Raw genomic sequence first — 25,670 nt, 5'->3', positions numbered from 1 at the left:
GCTCTTCCTTAAGCCAGGTCTCCATTATCGCCACAACATCATGTTCCCACAAGGCAATCTGTGCCTGTAACTCTCCAATTTCATTAACTGTACTCCGTGCATTCACATACATGTAGTATAACCCTGATTTAAACTTCATTACTTGCTCCCTTACTCTGACTCCATCTATTAACTTATTATTCTCTATTTTAATGCTATCTTCCTCTCCCAACATCCCGTGCACCCTGGTGTTACTTTCTAATATTCTCTCCTGGTTCCACCCCCCCCCACCCCCTCCGCGATGTGTTAGTTTAAGCCCTCCCCAATGGCACTAGCAAAGGAACTCAGTCCTGGCTTTGTTCAAAACCTGAAGCAGTTTTGTAAGGGGAAAAAAACACTTTGATACTGCAGTTTATGATAATTTACTTCTATATTTCAGTTGTTATTGACTGAAATGTTTAGAATTGGATAACTCAGGTGATTTATCCTCTCGAGGACAAACTAGAAGTGACATAATTAAGGACAAAAGGACAGGCTTGCATTTATATCCTCGGGTGGCCCAGAGTCCTTAATGACCAATTCATTATTTTTATTTCGATCCCTTACCCCCACCCCACTCCTACTAGGGCTATCTGTACCTTGCTTGTCCTGCTTTCCACCCTTAATGTCACCTATTAGCAGATTCCTTAGATAATATCACCACCACCTTTGTCCTTTTGTCTGTGATATCTTTTGGCTATCTCCACCTATCACTAGCCCTCTATCCAGCTCAACCTGTCTGACCGCCCCGCCTTAAACCAGCTTATATTTCACCTCTTTTCTATTTTTCTTTAGTTCTGTTGAAGAGTCATACGGACTCGAAACGTTAACTGTGTTCCTCTCCGCAGATGCTGTCAGACCTGCTGAGTTTTTCCAGGTATTTTTATTTTTGTTTTGGATTTCCAACATCCGCAGTTTTTTGCTTTTATCTCATTATTTTTAAAGTTTAGTGTCTTATGTAAGTAACTGTGCAAGCCAATTTACACATAGTAAGATTGCACAAGCAGTGAATAAATAAAGCAAAACAAGTCTCTGGGCTGCATTTCTTTGCAGGCAATAGAGACACCCCATCTCCAATTCTCCAGCTAAGTGAGCCCACCTGTTGTTCTATGATCTTGCCTTTTTGGCTGTTAGCCCCTTAAGTCAACATGGCCCCATGTAACGGTCTTCAAGCTGCTTTAGTTGCATTTAGCCTATTTTCTACAGTTAAATGTTAATCTTCCCAGAACTAAAAATTACCTCTAAAATACTACTATAAACCATGCGGTATTTATAACAATGGTATACTTAAATCTGAGTTATAGCTCACAGTGGGAATCTGTTTTTAGGTGGCATAGGATAGGATTCCCAAACAGCCTGCAAGAATCCATGCTTTATCTAAACCAAATTGTGTAATTTAAATATGGCTTTCAGCACCACCCCTCCAGCCATTGTTTGTAATCATTTCGATGAAAAGAGAAATAATTCTCTTTCAGCATTCTTCTTTCCCATTCAGTTAAGTGCCTATTTCACATGGTATCATTTTTCACTTTATTGCCCTATTAACTTGTGCCTTCTTTAGTTGAAATTGCATAAAGAATTAAAGAAAACTTGTATCAATGTAGCATTTTCACATGCTCGGGATGTCCCAAAGCATTTTACAGCCAATGAATCATTTTTGAAGTGCAGTCACTGTTGTAACTTTGTCAGTTTGTGCACAGGAAGATGCCATAAACAGCAATGAAATATATAACAAGATAATTTTGTTGAAGATTAAATAAATGTTGACCATGGCACATTCTATCTAGGGCCTAACTGCATATCCGAAAATGATCTATGCTCATGGCTTGCTGTGGCTTTTTCTTCCTGGCATGATTGCTTGCCATGATGCACTTTGTCTGGTTACTGTGGATGTGCTTAAAATTGTCATTGGTGTCTGACTTATCAACTTATTTAATTGCTGTAATATTCTGCTGTATTAAGTGTGCTGTTGACTTTATTTCTTTCTGGTTTAGCATTTATTTTTTAACTTCTTGCATGATGTAACTATTGTATTACAAAATGTGTACTGGGATGAGAAGAGTCTCCAATAAATTGGTTATTCACAAGCTTAAAAAGCGACAAAGCTATTAATTATTTTTAATGAACCAAGCCTGAAGACTGAAGATTGACAACAATAGCTCATTGTTAAAACCATTGGTCTACTAACCTGGTACCCAGGTTATTAGACCAATCAGTGGCGCAGGAAAGAATAACATAAATCATTAAAGGCATTCCTATTAAAGATGTGCAGTGTTGTGATTGAAAATGTGGTTATGTGTCTTACATAATACATTGGTTTTATTCTAGTTACTTGGCTAGTCATTATGTTTAGCAGATGGGTAGGCCACTAAATTATGCAAGAAACGAAAGATAGAGTTGCATTTTGTACAGCACTTCCTTGCATCTTTCAAATGTCCCGAAATGCTTCATATTTTATTTTGAAGAGGAATTAATTGTAACTGTTTCATAGGCAAACATGTCAATCAATGTGTGCACAGCAAGATCACACAGCAAAAAGGTGAATGATCAATTAATTTAGTTTTGGTGGTGATCGTTGAGGGAGGAATATTGGCCCAAACACTGGAAAAACTCATAACCTAAGTGCCATGTGTGTATTAATTGGGTATTATCTGGGGATCCACTTGGGCTATATACAGGGGCAAACTGAAACTGTGTTTGGAGGTGTATGTTTGTAATTTTGCCTCTGTAAATAAAAGCCCATAAGTGTGTAGAGTAGACCCCAGTTCTATCCTTTCTGCTTGAAATAGAACACTTTTTAAAAAACATCTACTGAATAACGCAAAATGGCAGACAGAACTTTGATTTCAATCTCAATTAAAGGGCAGTATTTCTGAAATTGCAGTGGCGTATTTGCCTAGATTTCTGTTTGCTTAGGGAGTGACTTAAAAGCATAACCTTTAAAAAAAAAAATCACCCCTGTGAAACTGAACTTTACAACAACTCAGTTAAGCATGTCTACAGAAAATGTGAAGTTGAGCAATTATTGGAAGAGTGAAAATAATTTTAAAGATCAAAGCTAAATAACCTTGCTATGATACAGGATATTGGCCCTTGAAATTGCATTTGAAGAGTACAGATTTCATATTTATATTTCCTGTAGCTTGTCAACTGTATTTCATTAATGAGCACATTTGTTTTCAAGATGCAGTCAAGGAAAAAGAAAAATAATGACGAGAGAGATAAAACTGCAGTAAGTACTAAACGTAATAGAATTGGCAGTACAACTGACCCCTTTATTACAGATCTTTTGGTTTGTTGTTACAATACTGTTTCCCTTTTTCCCCTCTCCTCACCAGACAACTGTATTTACCGAGGTGCTAAAAGCAGGAATGAGGCACTGTTGCAATTTAGACCTCATGAACGTGATTACATTTCTCACAGAATACCTTTGTTTCTTCTGGTTACTTGGCCACTGAGTATGTTTGCATTCTCACTATGATAGTATGAGGAAGGGGTAGAAAATAATAGTTTGTACAATGATGATTTACCTGTAACTGAGAAGATTTTTGTTAAACTAATGAACACTGCCTAGCTGAGATGTAGGTTGCAGCCTAATTTCCCTATATGATGAGTTCCTGAATTTGGCCAAGCCATTGGGGTAAATTGCCAAGTAGATGCTGGAAACAAGGAGTATCAAGTTGGACAGCGAGCCAAAAGATATTCACTTGTGCAACTCCCAAGAATTAGTAGAGAAATTAAGCACCTTCTGTGAATTAATAGAGAAATAATTAGGAAAGAACAAACATTAGGTAATAATGTTATGATTGGATACTAACACAGCAGATTAATCTCTAGATTTTCTTTGCTACTTCATGTAGGCAATGTAATCCATGCATTTTTGGGCCATCTGTAAATATTTCTGGGAATTTATCTTAGTGTATTTGTTTGACCAAAACTTCAGTACTTGTGATGCAGAGTGAAGAGTGTACATGACTCTGCTGGGGACTGTGTATGTAAGTGTTTACGTGAGCTGCCTAGTCTAAACTCAGTTCCTTGTTCTTGAATATTCCTTTTGTATAAACAGCTCTCAAATTCACTAATTTAAAACAGGAAGCCTGCTTCAATAACACTTTGTGGCAGAGAACTGCACATGCTATCTTACCTCTTTATAAAATTATTTTCTAATGCCGCCTTTCTGTGATTATTTTCAAATTTTCCCTCTCATTACTGCCTTGTAAACCAATGAAAATAGCTATTGACTATTTATTTTGTCCCAACTTGTCAATTCTCCGTTCATAACTCATAACCCCTCATTCCTAGTAATATTCTAGTGAATCCACGTTGCACATTTCCATTGTTTTTATATATGTCCAATAATGAGGTGCCCAAAATTGCACAATCCTTCCAGCTGTGACTTAACTAAGGTCATCTGCAAGTTCAGTATTGCCCAGTTGCTTTTGCATTCTGTACATCTAGATGTAAACCAAGGATCTTGTTTGCAAATGTTATGGTCTTATCTCTGCATTCCCACCTTTTAATCACATGTACATTTGAACACAAGTTCCCTCTACTCTTTTACTCTTATTTTTAAAATGTTGCTGTTTAAGGTTTATTTATTTTCTCTAGTCTTATTACTTAACACTTTTGCACATTGAACTGCATTTAAATAATAGTTTTAGTATATTTTCTAAATTCTTTTCTATATTTATTACATGACTTTTTTTTTAAAATTGCTCTAACCTCTATTTAACCATGTATTTAACATGCTTCCTCAATCAAAGTTGCATTAAACATCTCCGACTGCTAACCCCTGTTTGATCTGTATCCTTTTTCCAAGCAATTATTCTGAACTAGAATTCCTTTTATATCACTGAAATTAGCTGATTTCCCCTTAAACACTTTAATGTTGACACCTTTCTTCCGTTCTTTTTTCTAAGATGGAGCAATTAATGAATGCAGCTGCCAGTGGTGGGGGGAAACACAAAACCAAATTGCTCCAAGTAACTTTTCTAACCTAAATTTGTCCACAGTATTACTATTAAAAATATTTTCTTTTGACAGAAGATTCTCCTGAACCACTTTCACTGAAAGCTTTTCACTTTATCTGTGTTGCTCTAAGTGTGTCTCATTTTTATTTTCCATTACTAATTTAGGTTGGATCTTAATTTTGAAATTGCAAAGCACCTATTTAAATTGCTGCATTAATAAATTGCCAGACTTATTGAATCATAATATTATTAAATCTTCTGATATATATCATGATTATATAAAACATGCACTATTCATCTCTGATTAATAGATACCTAATTATCTTGCTGGCTTATTACCTTGTACATCGCACTTGTTTTCAAAATTGCAAAATATCCAGTTGATCAGTATGCCAATCTTACAAATGCTTAACTAGTTTTGCCTGCTTGACTGTCTTAGTGGTGAATTGACACCGTGCTTTATCTTTCAGTTTTCATAATTAATTAACTTCCAGTTCAAATACATCCCTTTTAGGTCATCTGGGGTTAAGTATACTGCAATCATGTAAAGCGTGACCAGGCTATTTTCAAAATACCGCCCCTGCACTACTTCCCCCAACAAATAGATGGGTCCACCCAATGTATAGTTCGGTGTTTAGACCTGCAAAGGGCATAATAACATCATTCAACATTTGAACTCTAGAATTCAATTCACTAATTTTTAAAAAAGTAAAGATAATCAATGACTTGTATTATCCAGGTATATTCTCTCTTCCAATCCCTCTGCCACTGATTTTATGATCCTCTCCACAAAAAGTATTTGAATACTGTACGTAGTTATTTTATGCACTACAGTTGTTATTTGTCAATGCCCTGTTTTCACAATACCTAGCATCCTTCTGAAAGGGAACAAAATTGTTTGAAAATGTAATTTTAAAAATTAGCTGAAATGAATGTTCTTTGAGTAGGAAGCTTTTGTATAAAACTGTTGTTGTCTATTATATATCTATCAAACCTCAGTTCAAATGTTCACAAAAAACGTGGGTAATGCTCAATCCTGCAGATTAATCAGGGATTCTTTGTTCTGTATAATACGTGTATTTGGAAGAGGGGTTTTAAATAATTAGTGCAGTATATTATCCAAGATGAAAAATAGCTTGCCATCAAGATGGATGAGTTATCAACTAAATGGTTATTTGTTAAGAGTCTGAGTGTGTGGAAACTAATGGGAGATACTATGTGCAGAACAGAATAAATAAGCTTACTCCATGCTAGTTACTTCGACCAAAATTTACAGGCAAAGATATTATCTCAGACTCTTCCTATGACAATTGAAACAGTATTATAGGGTACGGTACCATGTTGGTACCAGTTTGGATCATATGATCTCACTACTGTATTTATAGTGACAGCATTTTTTAAATTTTATTAAGGAGAAATTAAAGAAGAAAAAGAAGCACAAGAAACATGGAAAGAAGAAAAAAAAAGTCTTTAGTTCAGATTTAGATTCGGCATGAGACAAGAATAAATAAAATAATTTAAAAACAAGTGTATCTTTGGTGGTTCTTTGAATTCTGCAAGCTGCATGGCAAAGACCTGGAGAGTTGAGGTGGAAAAGGACTTGAACACTACTTAACGCATGATTTCCAAACTCTGCTTGCATTTGCAAACATTTGTAACTTTACAGGTAGCTTTTATTTATCCAAGGTGATGAACAACAAATAAGCCTCTGTGATTTTTTTTTTGTACGGTTCAAGTTTACCAACTGTGACCATTTTTGATAAGTAACATAGTCCCTTGATAACTTGTTTAAATGTGAGACGATCCAACTGTATTTGCCTATATTGTATGAATCTAAACTTGACTGATAAGTTGGAAATTATCAGCAGTTCTATGTCACTGTATTACTGGTTAACTCTACAGAAAGTGATGCCTGTTAGCCTGATGCTGTCTGGCCTACACTAGAAAGCTATTTTTGTATAATTTCTTGACCCTTTTAGCTCAACATACCTAAGTTTTCAGTTGTGTTTTAGTTTGCATTTTGTTTCTGAATGGGAAATAGCATCATTCCTAATAAAGTATTGACCTGAGTGTTTTATAACTTTGTAAAATATATAAAATAAATCTTAAAATATCTGTCCTATTTGTTTGCAGTTGTTTGTCATCAGGTGGGGAGGGGGATGTTTAAAATAGATAGTGACTATTGATACAATTGGTGATTTTAATAGTAAGCAGTATTGCTAAAAGTAATCATTTGAAACATCTTTTTGTCTGGTCTTGTCTTGTCAAGGGAAAACAATCTTTGTACTATTGGAGGGTATTATACAGCTTTTGTTTTCCACTTAAAGTTTCTTGCACAGTAAAGTTCTTTCTAATCACCTAAAGCATGTAAAAAATGATGGACGTAAAACAACAGTTGGCCCATTGATGCTGTCCCATTCAGCCATGTTGCAATTAAGCATCATCACCCGGCACGCTCTCCAAGCACCAGCAGCCATGTAATTTCCTGGCAGGGGCAAACTTTTTTTAAAATACCCAGATTGATTCAAGGGGGAACAAAATAGTGGGAATTTCTTCTTCACCTTTCCTAAAGCTGGGAAGAATAAAATGAGCTTAAACATTCCGACACAACATTCACAATGGTACAAGTTTCTATTTGCATATTTATACACACATCTGAATCTTGATTTATGCCATTGTTAAACCTTAAATTGACAGATCCTCCTTGAGTAATCTCTTAAAATGGAAGAAAAACTGAACTATGTTTTTGTTTTCCTCCACCTACTCTAACCCCAACATTTCCGGCATTAAAATCGTTAACAAAAATGGCATTGCCGTGAATAAACCAAGAGAGAAGGCCCATAACAGAGTCAGAACCTGAGTGGAGGCAGCAGGAACATAAAAAGAGCAGAAGAGATGGTCCTGACCTGAGCGTAGGCAACAGTATATATTCTTGGACTTGGGGCTGAATAGCCTACTCCTGATCCTTCGAGCCTGCTCCACCATTCGATACAAAAACAAAAAAAATCTAGGAGTAACCTCACAAGCCAGCATGTAGTTGATTTGTTGGCAAGTATTACAGTTGTCTTTTTTTCTAAATTAGGGTAGTGAGTTCAACTAAGAAGGTAGTTAGTAGCCTACTAAACAGGTGTGGCTGGGAACGTCAGTCCAGTCAAAGGCACATCCCGTGCCATGAGGCTTGTCTTGCATCTTGGAGACCACATGTGAAGGAAGTATCAGATGGAGGAGCTCCAACTTGGGGTTTTAGAGCTTAAGCAGCAGCTGGTGTCACTGCAAAGTATCATGGAGGCTGAGAGCTACATGAATAACACAGCTTGTGCGTGCTGACGGAGTGGGTGACCATCAGATGGGGAGGAATAGGCAGGTCAGGAAAGCAATCATTAGCAAACAGGTGTTTCTCTGGCTGCAGAAGTGACTCCAGGATGATATGTCACCTCCCTGGTATCAGAGGTATCACTGAGCAGCTGCAGAACATTCTGAAGAGGGACAGTAAACAAGCAGAGGGTGTAGTTCATATTTGTACCAATTACCTAAGCAGAAAGAGGGATGAGGTCTTGCAAGCAAATTTTAAGGAGCCACGAAGGAATGAAAAAGCAGGACCTCAAAGGTAGCAATATCTGGATTATTCCCAGTGCCATGTGCCAGTGATTCCAGAAATAGAAGGATACAGCAGGTGACATTGGCTTGAAAGATGATGCAGGATGGAAGGCTTTAGGTTGGTAGGGCATTGGGATTATTTCAGTCAGAGGTGGTAGCTGTACAAGACAGACAGATTGCACCTTAATTGTGACAACAAGGTTTGCTGTTGGGGAGGGTTTAAACTAGCTTGGCAGGGAGATGGGAACCTGAGTATAGATTCATAAGGAACATGAGGTGTCAGCTGTGGCTCAGTTCATAGCACCCTCGCCTTTGAATCAGAGGGTTGTGGGTTCATGTCCCATTCCCGGAAACCAAGAACTGTGATTGTACTCGAAAGAGTTGCAATCTGTGACTGTTGATAACTCGAAAGAGTTTCATAAGGAACATGCGCAAAGCTGGAAATAGAAGGCAGAAAATTAATGAGTATTGAAGACAGAGGAAGCAACGGCTAGAAGATAAGAGCAAAAAAGTTGTTCAGTGATTGGCGATATGTACTTCAATGCATTAAGGAGACTAGTGAATAAAGCAGGTGAGCTGAAGGCCCAGAGTCTAGGAAGTATGATACCATAAACTATTGCTTAAAGAAGGGCATCAACTAACTCAGAACAGGCTGGGAGATTAATCTGCCTGACTCAATTACTCTTTGGATAAGACCATCTCTATTGCTCAATTACTGATTGGATAAATCCCCTGCCTGTATCTAATTTGCAGAGGAGAAAAGGATGTAGTTTTCAATAGCAGTGGAGTCAAGAGTAGTAACATTCCTGGTTACAGGGTTTTCAGAGAGGATAAAGAGGGATAAAAATAGAGGTGTGCAATATTGGCTAAAGAAACGATCAGTTTTGAATAATGCTGGAAGGATCATCAAATGAGGCCATATGGGTTGAGTTGAGGAACAAAAAAGGCAATCACACTTTAATATATACTACAGAACCCTAAACAATTTAGATGCAGAAGAGCAAATATATAAACAATTGCTAAAATGTGCAGGAAGAATAGGGCACTAATAATAGGGAATTTCATGTACCCTAATATTAACTAGGATAAAATCAGTGTAAAAGGGATAGTGTGCAGAATTCTTAAAATGCATTCAGGAGAACTTTTCTAGCCAGTACATATCAAGCCCAGCAAGAGAAGGGGTCATTCTGTACTTAGTTTTTAAGGAATGAAGTTGGGTAGGTTGAAAGGTTGTCAATGGGAAAGCATGTTGGTAGTACTCATAATTCAGTTAGATTTAGTAATTATGGAAACGGACAAAGACCAAGAGTAAAAGTATTAAATTGAGGTTAAGCTGAGATATGCTTTGTTAAAAGTGGACTGGAAACAGCTACTTGAGTGGAAGGCAATCAAGGAGGATATAGACAAGAGTTTAGAACAAATATGCTTCCTGAGAGGAAAAGGGTAGGATTCCCAAATCTAAACCTCCCTGGATGTCAGAGATCGTACAGATTGGATAAGACAAAAGGAAGCTTGTATCAAACCGAAAGCTCAAAGCTTAGGCAGAAGGCCAAGAAAGTGCAAGGGTGAAATTAAAGAGGAAATTAGGTAAGCAAAGAGTGGGTATGAAAAAATAATAGCAAGTAAAATCAAAGAAAACCCAAAGATGTTTTATAAATACCTAAAGAGCAAGGGAATAATTAAGGAAAGAGTAGAGCCCGTTAGAGAGCAGAAAGTTAACCTGCGTGTGGAGATGGAAGGCATGAGCATAGTTCTTCGTGAATATTTGAAATGCCTTCACAATTTCTTATTTTATTAACCTATCTTTAAACTAATTTAAATAGCTATTTTGAGTTTATTCAACCCTTTGCCTACAAATAGAATATTCTCATCACTCCACCAGGAAAGGATTAAGGTCCTTTTTCATCCAAAAAAATGAATATCATACTTGCATTATATATACTGATACACAGGTGTGATAAGGTACAAGAGTTATATTTACTGGAACTGTGTGCTATGCCCAAGAATAAATCCATTCTAAATACAAATAGATGTTCCATGGAATTGCTCACAGTGAGTCAGAGAATTTGCTGTTTGATTGCAATGGAGGTGTTTAACAGTTTTCAGGGTCATTAAGTCATTCCAATTTTATCACGAGGTCTTTTGGGATTTTGCTGATGATTTGCAGATTGAAGTTCACAACTCGATCCAATATTCTATGAAAACTATCTGAGAAATGGTCTATGTTGCAATTTTTTAGCCATTTACAGTATGTCTGGAGATTCTCTCTTGAAGTTACAGCACCGGGTTAGGAGCCCCTAGTAGAAATTCCAGATGCTGGCATTTCACAGTGCCAGGAATGGAGAATTGGGAACAGCTGCAATTGGGGGCAGCCCTGAACTGTACCTGCATTTTTTCCTGTTTCTTCAGGGACTGGTTGGCAAATGGTTTGGGGAGGAAAAACACGGAAAGTTCCTTTTTCTCAAGTAAATGAAAATCTTCTTAGTCCCATAATATATAAATCATTACCAAGCCCTTGTGGAGTTACTTTAGGGACAAGAGTTCCGAGAGTGTGTTCAGGGAGACTTGCAACAGGAGAATGTTTCCAATCCAACGAGAAAGGAGACGCAGCTAGTCCTTGTCCTTGGGAATGAGGTGGGACAAGTGGATCAAGTATCGGTAGGAGAACATTTAGGGGACAGTGATCATGGTATCATAAGGTTTAGATTGGTTATGGAAAAGAAAACAATCTAGAGTAAGAATAATTAACTGGGGGAAAGCCAACTTCAATGGGGTGAGAATGGATCTGGCCCAGATCAATTGGAATCAAAGACTGGCAGGCAAAACTGTAACTGAACAATGGCTGCCTTTAGAGAATAGATAGATCAGGCACAGATGAGGTATATTTCCATGACGGGTAGGGTAAACAAATCCAGAGCTCACTGGATGACAAAGAGATAGATATTAAGATGAAGAAAAAGTGTGGTTATGACAGATGTCAGGTTAAAAAATACAACCGAAAGCCAGGTTGAATGTAGACGGTTCAGAGACAAATTGAAAAAGCATTTGTTTATTCATTGATGGGATGTGAGCATCACTGGCTAGGCCAGCATTTAATCCCCATCACTAACTGCCCTTGAGAACATGAGCTACCTTCTTGAATTGCTGTAATCCATGTGGTGTAGGTAAATTCACAGTGCTGTTAGGAAGGCAGTTCCAGGATTTTGACCCAGCGATAGTGAAGGAATGGCGATATATTTCCAAGTCAGGATGGTGAGTGACTTGGAGGGGCACTTCTAGGTAGTGGTGTTACCATCTATCTGCTGCCCTTGTCCTTCTAGATGGTAGTGATCGTGGGTTTGGAAGGTGTTGTCGAAGGAGGCTTGGTGAGTTCCTGCAGTGCATCTTGTACTTGATACACACTGCTGTCACTGTGCGTTGTTGGCATATAAGAAAAACAAAGAGAGATTATGAAAAAAGACTGGCAGCTAATACAAAAGAGAATCCAAAAACCTCCTATAGGAATATAAATAGTAAAAGGATGGTAAAAGGAGGACTGAGGCTGACTGGGGACCCAAAAGGGGAATGGAGTAGGCAGGGGCATGGTTGAGGTATTAAATTAATCCTTTGCATCTGCCTTTACCAAGGAACAAGATGCTGCCTATGTCACGGTGAAAGAGGAGGTAATTCAAACACTTGAAGGATTTAAAATTGATAAGGAGGAGGTATTGGATGAGCTGTCTGTACTTAAAGTTGATAAGGCACCAGGACTGGATGGAATGCAACCAAGGATACTGAGTGGAAATTGCAGAGACATTGGCCATAATTTTCCAGTCTTCCTTAGACTCAGGGATTGTGCCAGAGGACTGTTGAAATTGCAAGTGTTACACCCTTGTTCAAAAAAGGGTGTAAAGCTAAACTCAGCGACTACAGGCCAGTAAGTTTGATGGTGGGGAATGTTCAAGAAATGATAATTCAGGATGACATTAATGGTCACTTGGGCAAATGCAGGTTAATTAAGGACAGCCAGCATGGATATGTTAGGACAAACTGTGTTTAACTAACTTACTGGAATCTTTTTTTGGTTAGGTTACAGAGAAAGCTGATGAGGTTAATGCTGTTGATGTCATGTAAGTGGACTTCCAGAAGGCATTTGATTAAGTGCCACACAACAGATTTGTGAGCAAAGTTATAGCTCATGGAATAAAATGGACAGTGGCAACACAGATAGGAAGTTGGCTGAGTGACAGTAAGCAGAGAATAGTGGTTAATGGATGTTTTTCAAACTAGAGGAAGGTTTGTAGTGGAGTTTCCAGGGGTTGGTGTTGGGACCCTTGCTCTTCATGATATATATTCCTTGCTCTTCATGATATATATTAATGACCTAGACCTTGTTGTACCAGGACACAACTTCAAAATTTGTAGGTGTTACTTGAAAGCATTGTGAACTGTGAGGAGAACCGTGTAGAACTTCAGAAGGACATAGACAGACTGATGGAATGGGTGGACAGGTGGCAGATGAAATTTATTGCAGAGAAATGTGAAGTGATTAATTTTGGTAGGAAGAATGGAGGGAGACTATATTTTAAAAAGGATACAATTCTAAAGGGACTGCAGTAGCAGAAGGACCTGAGTGTACGTGTGCACAAATCACTGAGGGTGGTAGGCCAGGTTGAAAGAGAGGTTAATAAAACATACAGCCTCCTAGGTTTTAGGGGCACATAGTATAAAAGCAAGGAAGTTATGTTAAATATTAGAGGAAATTAACATAGAGAGAGAGGAGGTACTAGCAGGTTTAGCGGCTTTAAAATTGGATAAATCCGCAGGCCCGGATGAGATGAATCCCAGGCTGTTGACGGAGGCAAGGGAAGAGATATCAGGGGCCCTGGCAGTAATTTTAAAATCCTCTCTGGCTACAGGTGAGGTGCCAGAGGACTGGAGGACTGCTAACGTTATCCCATTATTAAAAAAGGGAGGAAGGGATAGATCAGGAAATTACAGACCAGTCAGTCTAATCTCGGTGGTGAGGAAGTTACTAGAAAGAATTCTGAGGGACAGGACATACCTGCACTTGGAGAGACACAGTTTAATCTGGGATAGTCAGCATGGATTTGTTGAGGGAAAGTCATGTTAGACAAATTTTATCGAATTTTTTGAGGAGGTAACCAGGAGTGTTGATGAGGTTAATGCATTTGATGTGGTCTACATGGACTTTAGCAAGGCTTTTGATAAGGTCCCTCATGGCAGACTGGTCAAGAAAGTAAGAGTCCATGGGATCCAAGGCGAAGAGGAAGGTTGGATCCAAAATTGGCTGAGAGGCAGGAAGCAGAGGGTGATGATAGAGGGATGTTTCTATGACTGGAAGTCTGTTTCCAGTGGGCATCTGCAGGGGTCTGTGCTGGGGCCCTTGCTGTTTGTGGTGCACATAAATAATTTGGACTTAGATGTAGGGGGCATGATCAAGAAGTTCGTGGATGACACGAAAATTGGTAGGGTGGTAAATAATGAAGAGAATAGCCATAAACTGCAGGATGATATCAATGGACTGGTCAGGTAGCAAATGGAATTCAACCCAGAAATGTGTGAGGTAATGCACTTGGGGAGGGCTAGCAAGGCAAGGGATTACAGTATAAACGGTAGGGCCCTGGAAAGCACTGAAGATCAGAGGGATCTTGATGTGCAGATCCATAGTTCCCTGAAGGTGCAGGGCGGGTAGATAAGGTGGTTAAGAAGGCATATGGGATACTTGCCTTTATTAGCCGAAGTCCAAAAGCAGTTATTGGACCTGTGCAAGCTTTATTGAGTTTTAACAGATTTTGCCTTAATGCAGATGTACAGATGAATTGATAGCAATTGCAGATTCAGTTCCATGTAAAATTGCACATTCACTTTTTATTTGATGAAAATGGGAAGCATAATTTGACATTGTAATAATTCCTTTGCGTTATGTTTCTGTTTTCAGACTCTGCTCAAAGTTAAAATTTACCAATGTGATAAATTTCGAAACATGCAAGAATTACATTGCTCCCAGTTACATTCTTTAATTGCCGCTTTCCCCACTTGTCTCAGCCAGTCCCTTAACGGCCATCACAAAATTGCATCAGTCACAACCACAAAGTTGCTAGGAAGTTACTAAAAATTAAGTTTGCAAAATTAAGGTGGACAAATGTGGTTGAACAGCCTGGAGACTTTAAATTTGCTTTTGGTATTACATGCACAAACGATCCTTCCATTGTGCATCCATGTTTTTATCTCCTACAACATGATGAGCCAAAGGATACATGATTTTACAATGAGATGTTATTTTATGTAATAAAGGATATGTAATATATGATTTTCTTTTTTGAGGACCATTGAATTTTGAGTGGAATTACATTTTTATGTTGCATTCTGAGATTTTAATGGTGTTTTGGAATTGAATTCTGCATTTTAGGTAATTCTTCCATTTGAAAAAAGCATTACTTGCACATTTGGCTTTGCACTAAATCCTCATCACTTGCACTTTGGAAAGCACAGCAAAACAGGAAGATCAGAAGGAAGATGAATATTAAGTTGCGGCTAGGTGCCAACATGTAATACTGGAGAATTAAGGATAGTGGGAATTGATAGCATTGGGATAGACATCTGGGCTACAGGGCAAAAGTGTTGGGAGGAGTGGGAGTGGGTGATGTCCTGAGGTCTGAATGTGGTGAGAGATGGTCTGTGGTCTGAAAAGATTCGAAGAAGGGCCCTGAAATCCATGGAGAAAAAGCAAAGGCATAGAACTAATTGGTTAGCTTTATAAAGAGTCACCATAGGCATGATGGGTCAAAATGGCCTCCTCTTATGATATACCGTTCTATGATTTTATGAAAATTCCCCCAAGCAGTTCTATTTTCTTTCAGCAAGGCTGCGTTTTCTGAAAGTGTGATGCTAATGTGGAACTTTAACCACAATGTGCACAAATTGAGATTTTGTTTATTCATAATTAAATTAATTTTAACAAAAATGGTAATTGTGCTTGACAACGTTCACCCAAGGTCTCAATTAGCTCAAAATGTGTGAAGCATGGAATAGGACTAATTAAAGAAAACCAAGAAAGGAACAAAAATGAATGAACAAGTAGTTATATTCTAACTGATCAATTTTAATATGATACAGCAGATTTAGTAAAATGTGGAAGTCCAAGTTACTTTCAGTTCATCTATTTTATGTCTTTAATTTTAGCGACAGTGTTCCACACAGACTTGGGCCAGAATTTGGGAGACATTTGTGGCTGGGGCTGAGCCATAAAATGTAGTGAGTCATTCTGCACTCCATTGACTTCGGAGTTAACGGAGTTTAGAATCCTGTTGACATAAAATTCAGCCCTTGGAATCTTTTGCAGCTTATGTTGGAATGTGATGCAATGTATTTGGTAACATCTCCAGTGCAATTACAGAGGGAAACCCATTGGTAGAAAATCAGGAACTTAATGCACGTGATTTTCTGTAATATACCCCCCGTGAGCATAACTCACTTATGGAAGTGTAAGAGTGCAAAGTTACACCAGTTAAAATTTAACATAAAAACAGAAAATGCTGTAAAAACTCAGCGGGTCTGGCAGCATTGGTGGCGAGAGAAATAGAGTTCATGTTTCGAATCAGTATGACTCTTCTTCAGAACTGAAGAAAGGGAGCAATGTGATGGGTTTTATACTGTTGAGGATAGAGGATGGAGCAGGTGGAGCAAAATAGAAGCTCAGGGATAGGTGGGAGCTCAGGAGAGATTTGACAAAGATGTCATGGACACAAGACAAAAGGAGTGGCAATGACAGTGTTAAAGACTAAGGCGAACGCTAATAGTGGTGTAACGGCCAGATAGCAGAAGTTGTTAAAAGCTGAACAAGGGTCAGCAACCTTTGAAAGCAAAACATAAGAACAAGTTACAGATGGCCCTGTGGGGTAGTGGGTTGGGGAAAAAAATATCAAAATGTAGGACAGAGCTCATGGTCTGAAGTTGTTGAACTCAAGTCCTGAAGGCTGTAAAGTGCCTAATCGGAAAATGAGGTGCTGTTTCTCCAGTTTGCGTTGGGCTTCACTGGAACATTGTCGCAGGCCAAGGATAGAAATGTGGGCATGAGAGCAAGATGATGAATTGAAATCGCAAGTGACAAGAAGGTCTGGGTCATGCTTGCTGACTGAATGAAAGTGTTCCGCAAAGCGGTCACCCAATCTGTGTTTGATCTCCAATGTAGAGGAGACTACATTGGGAGCAGCGAATGCAGTAGACTAAATTTAAGGAGGTGCAAGTGAAGCACTGCTTCACCTGAAAGGAGTGTTTGGGGTCTTGGACAATGAAGGGGGAGGAGGTAAAGGGGCAGGTGTTACACCTCCCACGATTGCATGGGAAGCTGCCATGGGAAGGGGATGAGCTGTTGGGAGTGATAGAGGAGTGGACCAGGGAGTCACAGAGAGAGCGGTCCCTTCAGAATGCTGATGAGGGAAATGTGTTTGGTGGGGGCATCATGCTGGAGTTGGCGGAAATGGTGGAGGATGATTCTTAGAATGCAGAGGCTGGTGGGGTGAAAAGCGAAGACAAGAGGAACCCTATCATGGTTCTGGAAGGCAGGGGAAGGGGTGAGGGCAGAAGTCTGGAAGATGGGTCGGACACGGCTGGGGGCCCTATCAACCAAAGTGGAGGTGAATCCTTGGCTCAGGAAAAAGGAAGAAGTCAGAAGCGCCATTTTGGAAGATAGCATCATCAGAACAGATGCGAAGGACACGGAGAAACTGGGGCAGTGGAATGGAGTCCTTACAGGAGGCAGGGTGAGGAGATGTAGTTGCGACAGCTACGGGAGTCGGTAGGCTTGTAATGAATATTGATGAACAATCTATCACCAGAAATGGAGACAGAGAGGTCAAGGGAGGGAAGGGAAGTTTCAGAGATGAACCATGTGAAGGTGAAAGAGTGGTGGAAATTGGAAGCAAATTTGATAAATTTTTCCAGGTTCAGACGAGAGCATGAAGCAGCACTGATAAAGTCATTGATGTACCAGAAAAAGGAGTTATGGGAGGGGACCTGAGCAGGACTGGAAGAAGGAATATTCCACATACCCCAGAAAAAGGACAGGCAAAACTGGGGCCCATGGGGGTACCCATAGCCACACTTTTTATTTGGAGAAGTGAGACAAGTTAAAGGAGAAATTGTTTAGTGAGAGAACAAGTTCACCCAGAGGAGAGTGATGGTCGATGGGAATTGTTCAGGCCTCTATTCAAGGAAGAAGCGGAGAGCCCTCAGACCACCCTGGTGGGGGATGGAGGTGTAGAGGGATTTGACGTCCATGGTGAACAGGAGGCAGTTAAGGACAGGAAACTGGAAATTGTTAAAAAGTCATAGGGCATCAGAGAAATCATGAATGTAGGTGGGAACAGACTGGACAAGAGGAAAGAGAATAGAGTCAATATAAGAAGAGATGAGTCCCAAGGGGCAGGAACGGGCTAAAATGATGGGTCTACCAGGGCAGTCCTGTTTGTGGATTTTGGGAAGGAGCTTGTGTGGGGTTGGGGGACTATGAGGTTGGAAGGAAGATCTCCAGAGGAGATGAGGTCAGTGACAGCCCTGGAATGCAATGGCTTGATGGGGTGGTGGGATCAGGGTCCAGGAGGAGTTAGGAAGAAGTGTCTGAGAGTTGCTGCTCAGCCTCTGTAAGTTAGAGGTCAGTACGCCAGACAACAACAGCACCACCCTTGTCTGCAGGTTTGATAACAATGTCAGGGTTGGACCCAAGAGAATGGAGTGCAGCAAGTTCAGAAGGAGACAGGATGGAGTGGATGAGAGAAGCAGAGAAATTAAGACGGCCAATGTCATGCTGACGGTTCTCAATGAAAAGATCAAGAGCAGGTAAAAGGCCAGAAGGAGGGGTCTGGGTAGAGGGAGAATACTGAAGGCAGGTAAATAGATCCATTGAATGGGGGTAGGACTCCTGCCAAAAGAAGTGAGCACGGAGATGAAGGCGACGGAAGAAGAGTTCAGCTTCGTGCCAAGCTCGGAATTCATTGAGGTGAAGGCATAAGGGGATGAAACTGAATCAATTGCTGAGTACAGAATGTTCAGCATCAGGGAAGGAAGGTCAGAGGGTATGGTGAATACATGGCAAAGGCTGAGATTAGAAGAAGCATCAGGGGAATGGGAAGGGATGGAAGGACCCAGATGGGCATTGGTACCAATAAGTTTTTGGAGCTTGAGTCCCTTAACACCTGAAAGGAATAGAAAAAGTTTCTTGTCACGGTTTCAGTTGAGACAACCTGCTCCACCCCTCTCTACAACAGTATAAAACCCATCACATTTCTACCTCTCTTCAGCTCTGAAGAAGAGTCATATGGACTCGAAACGTTAACTCTATTTCTCTCTCCACAGCTGCTGCCAGACTCGCTGAGATTTTCCAGCATTTTCTATTTTTATTTTGGATTTGCAGCATCCACAGTATTTTGCTTTAGAATTTAACACCTGAATCTTCCGTGGAGTGTTCTTCCAAAGTCCTGCCATCACTTCACTGGAAGATTGGTGGAAACTCTGGGACAACAGTGCAAATGGCTACCTTTTATTCCAGGATTTGAATTTCCATCAATTATGGTAGGAGGTCAGGAAAGTCCTCAAACTTCCCCCTAACCCCCCACCACCCCCTCCCCCCAAATATTTAGAAAGCATGGTCAACAGTATCTAAACCCTCTAAATATTTAAGTCAACTCTAACTAGGTTTGAAAAGTTCCCCGAGGGTTGAAATGATCCCCTGAAGAATTTTTAAATTAGGTTTGACATTACAATGGAGTTATACATCAAGGAATGTTGTACCAAATAACTGCCTCCTCCAGGGGACATCATACTGCTTCTCTCCGGGGTTAGATTGAGCCCCATTTCTAATTTCCACTATAAATTTATTGGGAAGCATATGAATGAACCACAATGATTCAGGTAGCACAAAGGGTTTAAAATATTGAAATGTGTCTGCTCCAATGTATTGTGGATCATTCTCAAGTTATTGGCCTAACTATGTTTCTGAATCACACCCCTGTTAACTTATATTTGAAAATGCAGAGTGATGCTATATTGCTGGAAGTAATTTCATTGAATTTCTTTACTTTGACACTGGGAAGAAATCACACCGCGTCAACACCCACCTGTGACCTTCACGACGCTTTGTTTTAATTAAGCAGGGGGAGGCAATGGTGTAGTGGTATTGTCGTTGGACTAGTGATCCAGAGACCCACGGTAATGCTTTGGTGGACCTGGGTTTGAATCCCACCACGGTAGATGATTGAATTTGATTTAAATCTGGAATTAAAAGTTTAATGGTGATCATGAAACCACCGTTAATTGTTGTAAAAACCCATCTGGTTTACTAATGTCCTTTAGGGAAGGAAATCTGCCGTCCTTACCTGGTCTGGCCTACATGTGACTCCAGACCCACAGCAATGTGGTTGACTCTTAAATGCCCTCTGAGCAAGGGCAATTAGGGATGAGCAGTAACTGCTGGCATAGCTAATGATGTTCACATCCTGTGATCGAATATAAAAAAAGCTATTGAAAGGTTAACTGAACTTGAGTCAAAATGTTAATGAATCTCTTTTGGTTGACTTGAAAATGTTGCAATTTTGGATACAGACAGCCTTGAGATGATGCTACATGTTAGAACCTACATGCACCCAAAAGTTCTACTGTTGGGTAGATCGGTGGTTAGTTTGACGAAATGTTCAGCAGCAGTGCTACGCTTGCAGTTGCCATGGATGTGGTGGCTAGCTATCAAGCTGAAGGTACATCCAGGCCCTCAATCATTCCTAATTAATGGACAGTGGAGGTGCCAGAAAGCAGACGACCACCAAAGAATGAGAAGTGACTGTTACGGATGCACATGACAGAGAGGGCAGGAGAGACAAAATCCTGACATGTGGTCAGTGAAAGCCCTACTCAGTTAATCAACTGCAAAACAAATAAAGATTTCACTAACAACCTGCTGTGATCTCAAAAATCTAAATTACTTTGCCATGTACATTTTAAGTGCTCAGGTTCTGTGTCAGCCATGCCCAATGCCATGAATGCTTGTCCTGCCTCCTTTCTGGCACTTAGAAGCAGCAGTAGCAGACATTAGGCATCGCTTATCACCCCCCTGCACAAAGGAAATATCTTTCAAGAACAGTAGGCAATTTTTCTCATCTTTGTCCTGGGAATGTAAAGATCAGAAAATTGGTACTATACTCCATGCATGAGTGGGGTCTATTGTCTTGGCACTTTAACAACAGCTGCTGGAATATGAGTGATACCAGTGCTCAGTCCATTGTTTCTGGAAGATGGTAGGGGAAGGTAGGGTGGGTGGTCTTTGAGGTGATGCTGGGACGTGGGCAGGGTTCATATCTATCCCATCTGCCAAGAAGACGCAAGGGATTGACTAAGAGGCAGGCGTCAGAAGTCAGGTGAATGAAGAAGGAGGTGCATGAGTCCCATCCATTTCATCATCAAAGATGCAGCCCTCCAATAGGTGTACAAAGAGAAGATAGGCACGGTGAAGGAACCGTAAGTTGTCAGATCCCAAGGAATGTTTTTAAAAATTAATTCATGGGATGTGAGCGTCACTGGCTAGGCCAGCATTTATTGCCCATCCCTAAGTGCCCTTAAGTAGGTGGTGGTGAGCTGCCTTCTTGAACCGCTGCAGTCCCTGTAGCGTAGGTATACCCACAATGCTGTTAGGAAGGGAGTCCAGGATTTTGACCCAGCGACAGTGATGGAACAGTGATATATTTCCAGGTCAGGATGGTGAGTGGCTTGGAGAGGAGCTTCCGGGTGGTAGTGTTCCATGTATCTGCTGCCCTTGTCCTTCTAGATGGTAGCGGTCGTAGGTTTAGAAGGTGCTGTCTAAGGAGCCTTGGTGAGTTTCTGCAGTGCACCTTGTAGGTGGTACACACTGCTGCCACTGTGCGTCGGTGGTGGAGGGAGTGAATGTTTGCGGGTGGGGTGTTAAACAAGCGGACTGCTATATCCTGGATGGTGTCAAGCTTCTTAAGTGTTATTGGAGCTGCACTCATTCTGGCAAGTGGAGAGTATTCCATCACACTCCTGACTTGTGCCTTGTAGATGATGGGCTTTGAGAGGTCAGGAGGTGAGTTACCCGCCACAGGATTCCTAGCCTCTGACCTGCTCTTGTAGCCACAGTATTTATATGGCTAGTCCAGTTCAGCTTCTGGTCAATGGTAACCCCCAGGATGTTGATAGTAGGGGATTCAGCGATGGCAATGCCATTGAATGTTATGGGGCGATGGTTAGATTCTCTCTTGTTGGAGATGGTCATTGCCTGGCACTTGTGTGGCACAAATTTTACTTGCCACTTGTCAGCTCAAGCCTGGATATTGTCCAGGTATTGCTGCATTTGGACATGGACTGCTTCAGTATCTGAAAGGTCGCGAATGGTGCTGAACATTGTGCAATCATCAGCGAGCATCCCCACTTTTATGTTGGAAGGAAGGTCATTGATGAAGAAGCTGAAGATGTACATGATGTCACTTCAGGGTTTGGATCACACCTTCTTATATTCGCTAGGACATCCCTAGCTCCTGGTCCCTTGGGATCAGTGCCAGGGCCTGTGCCCAGTATGAGCCTCTGTTTTCTCTGGGTCCATCCAGCAAGGTTGCTTGCAGATTTTGCCGAAGGCCAACCCTCAGGGCACTGAACTGCTCAACTGAGCCTAGCGGAGCTCACCGATGCTCTTTACCAGCTCTCAAGATGCAAAGCCCTGAAGTTAATGGACTGACCAATTCCCTTCAGCAGCCCTTAAGGGCTAAAGCCTGCGGTTGGATTGGCTGACCAATGCCATCTGCTAACCCACAAAGAGCAAAGCCCTGAGACTAAATGGGCTGACCTTGGAGTTCCACAGCTTGTTCTGGGGCTTCCTCAGAGAACTATCCCCAGATCCTGTAGTAAAGCCTATCGACCACAGAAATGCCCCTTTTTGGTGCTGAGAAGTTGTTGTCCTGCTGCATTTAAAAAACTGGTGCCTGACGTACCTCCTTAGTATGGAGTTCAAGATCTTTGCCAGGACAATGCCTGTTCATCAGTACTGAGCAAACTCAGATAATCCACCCTTACCAGTCCAACACCATCCATAATAATATGCATCTGATCACCATTATTAGAAGGCTGATCTGTCGAGCATGTTTCTTTCCCTAGAGAGGAGAAGGTATGGATGGATTATAAATATGTATTTGCCTGGATCTGACTTCCCCATTTGAAGCCTTTCTGCCACCTCTTGCAGAAGGGGTTTTTAGGACTGGCTGTTTTGGGTCAGGCATGGAGGCAGTGATGTCGCCTTACACTGATGATTTGTTCCTTGTACTTATGGATCCCGCTGCTTGCGGAGGATGCATGAGTAACAGCAAATGGGCTCGGCCATGTCCTCTGCAAAGATTAACTGGAACAAAGGTTCTGGATGCCTGGTAGATGGGTGGAAGGTGGACTGCCTGCTAGGAATGCTTTGGCTCTTTGCTCGGAACACCTCCAATACTGGGAATCCAGCTCAGCCGTTTCGAGGAAGCCGGGCCAGTGAAAGCTAGATAAACACAAGGGATAACGGAATATGAGGTCATGCTGATAGAGTTAGATGAAGTAGGGTGAGGAGACACTTAAATGGAGCATAAACACCAAGATATGACCTGGTTCTGTGCTGTAAATCCTATGTAATTCTATATGAAAATTCCTGAAACACTGGTTCAGCCTCAGCTGGAGTACTTTGCCCAACTCTGTACACCACATTTTAGGAAAGATTGGTTAACAGACAGAAAACAGTAGGAATAAAATCAAAGTCACCACTTACCTAGGACAGGACCGCTCTAGTGTTGTCCTATAGAGTCAAGCACTGACATTATGCTATTGTACTTGTTGGTCACTTTGATCAAAAGGAAACATTGATGAACACTGTGGTTCTGAGGCTCCTGCTTAGGCAGGGAAGTCAGACACTGATGTATACTTCTGCACCAAGTTCCAACTTCCTGCCCTCAGGCCCTGCAGAAATACCAACATGATCATCTTCCAAGTGGTGTGTGTGCTGGCAACACATTTCTTTCACCAGTGTCCTGAATTATGACACACAGCTCCTGTTCATTAACTGCTTGATATCCTTGAGCCTTTGCAGAAGCTGCTTAGGGGAGCTGCTGCTTAAGAACCCGCACCTCCATATGGTTAACTCCGACAACAATTGGCTGGCAGAGACGAGGGCCCTGGCTGTAATGTAATACCTATAAGGGTGGTGGAAGCAGACTCAATCATAACTTTCAAAAGAGAATTGGATAAATAATTGAAGTTTTTCTTATAGGCTTATCGGAAAAGAGTGGGGAGTGGGACTAATTGGTTAGCTCTACCAAAGAGCTGGCAGAAACATGATAAACTGAATGGCCTCCATCTGTGCTGTATTATGAGACCATACATGACTGGCCAAAGATAATTTAGCCTGTAGGTTTTTCAGTTCTGTTATCTTAATAGGTGCTCAGTATGTGGAAATCCAGCAATGCTTCTGTGCTTGAGTAAGAAATATTCTCATGATGTCTGCATTTCCTTCATTTACTCTATTTGCACCCTCCTCACAAATTGCATTCCCACCTAAAATAAAAGCAAAATACCACAGATGCTGGAAATCTGAAATAAGAACAGAAAATGCTGGAAATACTCGGCAGGTCTGGCAGCATCTGTGGAGGGAGAAACAGAGTTAACATTATTAAGGCCATTAAGGATGTAATTAAAGTAGTTAAGAAAGATTTGTTTAAAGTGGGCTGGGAAAATAGATTAAGGGGAAGGACAGCGAATGAGCAGTGACAGACATTTAAGCAGATATTTCATAACACTCAGCAAAAAATTATCCCGGTCAAAAAGATGGACTCGATGAGAAGGATGAACCACCCATGGTTAACAAAGTCGGTCAAAGAGAGTATCCAATCAAAAACTAAGGCATACCCCAAGCAGCCGAAACTAGTGGTAGTCCAGAGGATTGGGAATTTTTTAGGAACCATCAGTGGATGACTAAGCAGCTAATAAAGAGGGAGAAAATTGAATAAAGTAAATTGGAAAGGAACATAAAACAAACAGCAAGAGCTTCTACGGGCATATAAAAAGAAAGAGAGTAGCTAAAGTGAGCATGGGACCCTTGGAGGATGCGACTGGAGAATTGATAACGGGGAAAAGGAAAATGACAGATAGCTTAAACAAATATTTTGCATCGGTCTTCACAGTGGAGGACACTATAAACATCCTAAAGATGTCAGGTAAGCAAGGAGCTAATGGGAAGAAAGATCTTGTAACAGTCTCTATCATGAGGGACAAAGTACTTGACAAACTAATGGGACGAAAGGCAGACAAGTCACCAGGACCTGATGGCCTGCATCCAAGGGTTTTAAAGGAAGTGGCTGCAGAGATGGTGGAGACATTAGTCGAAATATTCCAGAACTCATTGGATTCCGGAAGGGTCCCAGTGGATTGGAAAACCGCTAATGTGACACCCCTGTTCAAGAAGGGAGGGAGACAAAAAGTGGGAAACTATAGTCCAGTCAGCCTAACACCTGTTGTTGGGAAAATGCTAGAGTCCATTATTAAGGAAGAAATAGCAGGGCATTTAGAAAAGCTTAACATAATCAAACAGAGTCAACATGGTTTTGTGAAAGGGGAATCATGTTTGACAAATTTGCTAGCGTTCTTTGAGGATATAACAAGCAGAGTTGATAAAGGGAAACTGGTAGATATAGTGTATTTGGATTTCCAGAAGGCATTCAATAAGGTGCCACATAAAAGGTTATTGCACAAGATAGGAGCTTACGGTATTGGGGAGTAATGTATTAGTATGGATTGGGGATTGGTTAACACACAGAAGACAGAGAGTCGGGATTAATGGCTCTTTTTCAGGTTGGAAAGACATAACTAGAGGAGTGCCACAAGGATCAGCCCTCGGACCTCAATTATTTACTATCTATATTAATGACTTGGAGGAGGGGGCAGAGTGTAATGTGTCCAAATTTTCTGATAATACAAAAATAGGTGGGAGGGCATGTTGTGATGAGGACATAAGGAATCTGTAAGGGGATGTAGACAGGTTGAGTGAGTGGGCAAAAACTTGAC

General features: G+C 40.8%; 1 protein-coding gene across 6 annotated transcripts in view; it reads left to right on the top strand.

Annotated features, from left to right (window-relative positions):
• fam133b (family with sequence similarity 133 member B) overlaps window positions 1-25,670 on the top strand; it is a 112,040-nt gene that overhangs the window by 34,299 nt on the left and 52,071 nt on the right. For 3 of the 6 annotated variants that reach the window (XM_078538930.1, XM_078538934.1, XM_078538933.1), the window contains exon 10: window positions 3,203-3,250. In XM_078538930.1, coding sequence (XP_078395056.1) covers window positions 3,203-3,250 — 48 coding nt within the window. Of the gene's footprint in view, window positions 1-3,202; window positions 3,251-6,400; window positions 7,108-25,670 lie in introns of those variants that run through there. The other 3 variants (XM_078538932.1, XM_078538935.1, XM_078538936.1) reach the window with 2 other exon arrangements.

The sequence above is a fragment of the Cetorhinus maximus genome, chromosome 3, assembly GCF_964194155.1.
Source record: "Cetorhinus maximus chromosome 3, sCetMax3.hap1.1, whole genome shotgun sequence".
NCBI classification, from domain to species: Eukaryota; Metazoa; Chordata; class Chondrichthyes; order Lamniformes; family Cetorhinidae; genus Cetorhinus; species Cetorhinus maximus.
Note: the sequence above shows the minus strand (reverse complement) of the source record. Positions and strands in the feature narration are given on the sequence as shown.